Genomic DNA, 5,520 nt, shown 5'->3' on the forward strand with positions numbered 1-5,520 from the left:
GCCGATTCGGGAAACCTTTGGGCTCCAGCCCTCGGTGTCAGTGCCGACGGGAGGGGGAAAGGCCGGCGGCTGCAACAGCTCGTCCTTCACCGTAAACCGGGAAGGCTGGCCTGGCCTCGGGAATGTTCCGGCCCGGTCATCGCCCCGTAGGGAAGCAGAGCTGGGGTGCGTTGCATAGGTTAGCCCTTCTAGACTAGGCCGTCCTTTATGGGGTGGGCGGGCGGTGTTTAACAAAAAAAAGCCATTTTGGCTGCGTAGCCTTTTTTTTCCCCTTTCCATAATAATAGTTGACTAACGACCGAGTTAAACGTGGGAAACAAAGGCCAAACGTACCTAAATTTGCAGTGTCACGCACATTCTTTCTGCTGACCCTAACGTATGGCGGCTTACCGAGATAAACAGCAGCTCGCGGCGCAAAGAAATAAGCTCTCTATTAAAATCGGGCCGTTTGCCCTTTTACTCTTTTTCCTAAAAATTAATTGCCTGCTCACCAGCCAACAGCGCATCACCAAATCACGGGAGAAGCCTGTGAACAGTGCTTAAGCGTATTAGGAGCGGCGTTACGCCTCCATCGCCTTTTCTTTTGCGTCTGGCAGAGGTACGGCTTATTTTGGGGGTCTGGAATCGTGGCGCGAAGCGGCTGCGCGGACGCTGGCCGTTTCCTCAGAAGGACAGCCCGGGGGGGTTCCCTCCAGCTGCCGCCTTTGGCTAACGGACGAAACCAAACCGCCTCGCTGAAAATTCAGCGTCTGGGAAGTTCTGGCGGAGAGAGCACCGGAATGGTCTCTCCGAACGGCTTTAATGGATTACCTCGCTCACGTCGCTTCGATTTAAGATTCCTCTCTGGCTTCAGAGACAAGCAGATCCTGTGAAACGAGACTGGAAGTAGCCAAAACGACACTTGGAAGTAGTCAACTGGAAATTGGTAACTCCGTTGTTCCGCAGAGCCTGGGGCCGAAAATCTTTAGGAGAGCTTAAAAAAAGAAAAAAAAAAAGTGAAACTGATCCCAAACGAAGCGCGCGCATCTGCCTCTTCATCCTCCATCCTGGAAAGCTTTTGGTTTGCTTCTCGGCGTAAGAATTCAGGTGTCGGCAGCCTAGAAAGGAGGAAAGTGAAGGGCAAAGTTGTGCTGCGCAGCAGAGCGTATCTAACGCGTCGCTCATCAGCACGGAGAGGGACCGCTCTAATCCTGCTTAACTGTTTCCCCTCCCAGTTGTTCCTTTCTGCCCCCGCGCTTCGGCTTTCTGCTGCTTTCATCGCAGGCTTCGGGCTGCCGTTGGTGGGAGGGAGGGAAGGCCTCGTTTTCTAATAGTTTGGCCGATTGCATGGGATTGGTGTGGGATCGAGCGACTCCTCCTGTGCAGGAGGAAGGAAGTACCCCGTATTCTCCTTTTCCCAAACCCTGGCTAGGATTCTCTTCCCCTTTCCCACCGACCTGCCCTTCAGTGGTAGATTGAGTGGAGTCCTGCCGTTTAACGTCACCTTAAATAAAGAGGGAATGAGAAAACCAAACCTTTTGGACCCTCTGTTTTATTACAGCAAGAACGGGGCTAACATCTGCAGCTCACTGCTTAAACCGTTTTTGTGCGGTTTAAGCCAAAAGCTTCGATTTTCCGCATGTGCTTTTCTAAGTTCTAGCTGTAGGAATGATGAATTAATGCAAACTCTACTCCCTTTTCTGTTAAAACGTCAAGAACGTTTCCCTTGGTGTTGAGGACTTTGCAACATTGGAACACACAGCATTTTCGAACCTTTAGCAGTTAATCTGTTACTAAAGAATCCTTTACGTTTGAGTATCAACTACGATCTTTATTCGTTATTGAAGACTGTTGTCTTAGCTCATGGCATACAGACGCTCTCATCCTAAGTTGTTGGGTTTTTTTCCCTCACCAGCTTTGGCGCAGAACAAGAGGAAGCCATGGTGTGCATTCCTTGTATCGTCATTCCCGTTCTCCTCTGGGTCTACAAGAAATTCCTTGAACCGTACATCTATCCCGTTATCGCACCTTTCATTAAGCGCGTATGGCCCAAGAAAGCGGTGGAAGAAACAACAGCCGCCAAACAAGGTCAAGGAGGCAGCGCTGGAAACCCACGGGCACCTTCAGCCACGAAGAGAGACCAGGAGGATGAGTCTGGAATTTATAAAGTAAGATTAATCACTTCGCTAACCGGGGAAACTCCCGATAAAACGCCCAGCAATAGTTCAGGGTGGGCACCGCAAAAGAGTGAATTGTTGGGTGTTTTTATAGACGTTTTTGTGGCTATTTTCTTACAAAAGGGAGTACTGAGCCGGCTGGAAACGGCAGTTACTCCCAGGCAGCTTCTGGTAGGTCTTGGAAGGATAGGAATTGCACCCGTTTTCTGAAACAGCTTAGTTAATTTAATTTTTTTGCAATGACTGCCTGTTCTTTCCGAGGAGGAAGAAGTCAAGTAATTGGTACATCACACCAGCTGCATGAAGCAGAATTAAAAAAAAAAAAAGCCCCGCTCTTCAGCTAGCTCTGCCACTCATAATGGGGGAAAACGTTTAGTGTCTGTAAATCATGCATTTGTTATTTATCTCTTCTGAGAAAATTCAAAGATTTGTGTATGTTGTCTCTGCCCTCACTCCTCCCCCCGGCCCCTCGAAGCAAAAATTACGTGTAAATCCATCGCTTTGGTTCTTGCTTCCGAAACCAGGACATTTCTTCATAGATCTTCACTGGCCTTGCTTCTAAAAGTAACTTTCATCACCGACTGTTACTGTTCTGGGTGTAGAGTCCTTTTTTGACGTCCCATTAATGATGCTGTGTTTTGTTTGCAGTTTGAAAGCAACGGCGTTGCAAATGGAATTGCTGCAGAGAGATCCACAGAAGTTTCTGACAAGAAAACAGATTAAAGGAATTCATTCCTAAGGATTTTATTCCCTTGTGTCCGATATGAACTAGGGACGTTTCTCTCACTTTGAGACTTTTTTCTTTGCACATTTTAGCTGAATAAAAACCCTTATCACTTACAGGAGAGGGTCTCTTTTGCCACTAAAATGGCAGCTAGCACATTTCCTAATTTAAAATGTTTGAAAACCGAAGTTCTTTGTTTTCCTCACTGGAACTACTTTTCATCTATCATCTGTTTGGTGTGATTAGAGTTTAGGTTAAATAACTTATGAATAAATCTAGCTTTGGAAGGTAAATGTGTCTTAGCGTCTTAGTTTCACTAACTGCTAGTGCGATACTTCAGGCTTTCACCTTAAAAGCTATAGCTATTCTTGACCTTGCTAAAGAACTGTGAATTGCATTGTGGCAACATAAACGTCATGGTTAAAGGATGAAGAATATAGGTTTTTCATGACAAACCTGTGGCTGAGCCAAAGGAGTTATGCTATATGCAAAATTTACTTAGCTTGCTGAAGGCACAAAGTCTTGATTTGATACTTCCATTAATTATTTACCTTGAAACATTGTGCCTTTCTTTCCTGAAGCGGAGCAGCAGGGGCATGATGCAAGAGAACTGTTGCTTTATATTCTGTTGCAGTGGTTTAAAAATGGTGCAGTTTTGTCTTTAAAAAACAGAAAAATCCAACTAAAATCTCTTTAACGCGCTTGTGTAATTTGAATTACAATAAACCAGGATTTTATTTAAAAATAAGCTGCTTCATACAATTGTTCTTAGGCTTCTGAGCTATAAATATTTAGAGTGGTAACAAAATCTTTGAAAACCTGTAGACAGGCCCCAGGCAGAAGGAGGTCATAAAACTACTGACTTCACGATAAAGAAAGTGAGCTCGGAAAGTCCAGTGTTGCCTTCCTCCTGGGAAGATGCGTTCTGGTACCGACTTGCATCCCAACACGATAGCGCAGTTGTGAAGCGTTTTAGATGCCCCTGTGCTTTGTCCTCTCTGCCAAACCAGAGAGCTCTTGAAAAACATCGAAACTATTCCAGAAATTTTGGATTGCTATTTAGGATTTACCATTTTTCCCAAAGTCCTACCTAAGGTATGCCTAAAAAGGCATACCTTTTTATACATGCAGTCCTTGAACCGTCACTGAGGTCCAGTCTTGTTCTTGCAACCGTGTTTTCTCCTACCCGATAATTAATTACTCCGAAGACTTGCTTGATGTCCCTCCAACGCCTCTGGCGAGGCGTATTGTTTCCTACCACTAGCCGGTTTTGTCAGGTCTTGTGCGAATCGATCTGCAATGTTCACAGCTGGGTATCGGGCCCTTGTTGCTACAAGCATTACTTCTGTAATGAGCTGAATCATAGAAAACTCCTTGTAAGGCGTTGCCTAATACTGTTTGCTCTCCCTTGAGGAGCTAGTCTATTAGGAAGTGAATTTGGTATTGCCGTTCAATCAGCTTTTGCATCATCCTTGGAACATAATCCCCCATCTGATCAGTGTTATCGCAGATACAGCTTTCTCCTAGACCGGTGAAGTACCTATGCTTTGTGATACTAACACCTGGTTTTATTATTCTGAGCATGCACGCGTGGTATAATTCATACAATAAAAGGTAACAATACTAACTGTGCACTCCTGTAACTTCTCACAGACATTTTTGTGTGGATCATGTAGTAGAAAAGACAGGGATTGGATAGCGGAAGGAAGGGAAAGAGGCCACGCTAGTTTCCGATTGTTTTTGTCCTCCGTATCATTGGATATTTCGCCCATTTTGTTGCAACAAATCCTACCCTATCCATCAAAACTTACCCTGGTAAAAGGTGGATGTAATCTTTGCTGTGGTGGATTGGGTTTTCTAAATGAATCAACCCCCACCTCACCCCAAACAATGGACTCCTCTGCAATCACCACTGTCAAAGTTCATGCTCTAAATCTGAAAGCTGAGAACTTCTAAGGGTCTGCGATGAGAAAGGAGTTAACTGCCCGAGAAAGTCACTCCAGAACCGAGGTCACGCACAGCGTCTTCCACATGGCTACAGAAATGAAGGTCCTCTGCAGGTGCGCAGCTGAACGTGAGTACGCGTTCTTACGTTGTAAGCGTTGCTGAAAAGATTGTCCCTTCAGCTGTCCTTCCTGTCCCAGGGCAGGTAACCTTAACCACTCTTTTAAAACATCAGGCATCTCACAAACAGGCCGAAGTTTTGCAGTAATATATTCACCTCTAAGAGCTGTGAACATGACAAAAAGTAGAGCAAGAGCTGTACTTCACAAATTAAAGAGCTCCTTTAATTTGCAAATGGACGCAGCCAATTTATAAAGTGTACATAACTAATTATTTTGAGTTATTTAGGATATTATTATACAAGGAAGCCCATCAGACAGTAACGTGGGAAATACACTGTATAGTAAATTAGACTGCAGGCTGAACTGGGCTTCCAGCTGTGTGCCAGCACCGTATTTAAACACCAGGCCTCCTGAAGAGACTGCAAAAAGCAAAACGGGCAGATAGTGCAAGTATCTGTTCTTGGTTGTAAAATTACCCCGTTTGTGCTTTCTGGAATGGTGTCTCAGTACATTTATTAGCTGCAGTTAAAGACTAATGTGACTAATCTTCATCACAAAACTTTCCCGAAAGAGG

At 44.9% G+C, this 5,520-nt stretch overlaps 1 protein-coding gene across 2 annotated transcripts; it reads left to right on the forward strand.

Annotated features, from left to right (window-relative positions):
- Nucleotides 1-84: 84 nt before the first annotated feature.
- CUNH18orf32 (chromosome unknown C18orf32 homolog) lies at nucleotides 85-3,581 on the forward strand. Of its 2 annotated transcripts, none has more exons than XM_009273823.2 (3): nucleotides 85-165; nucleotides 1,895-2,147; nucleotides 2,805-3,581. In XM_009273823.2, the coding sequence occupies exons 2-3, from the start codon at nucleotides 1,920-1,922 to the stop codon at nucleotides 2,877-2,879; spliced, it is 303 nt and encodes a 100-aa protein (XP_009272098.1). In that variant the 5' UTR covers nucleotides 85-165; nucleotides 1,895-1,919; the 3' UTR covers nucleotides 2,880-3,581. The 2 variants fall into 2 exon arrangements, with proteins under 2 accessions (XP_009272098.1, XP_009272097.1); XM_009273822.2 differs by lacking the exon at nucleotides 85-165 and adding an exon at nucleotides 496-598.
- The last annotated feature ends 1,939 nt before the right edge of the window (nucleotides 3,582-5,520 follow it).

Source organism: Aptenodytes forsteri, unplaced genomic scaffold (assembly GCF_000699145.1).
Source record: "Aptenodytes forsteri isolate BGI_AS27 unplaced genomic scaffold, ASM69914v1 Scaffold31, whole genome shotgun sequence".
In the NCBI taxonomy this organism is placed as follows: Eukaryota; Metazoa; Chordata; class Aves; order Sphenisciformes; family Spheniscidae; genus Aptenodytes; species Aptenodytes forsteri.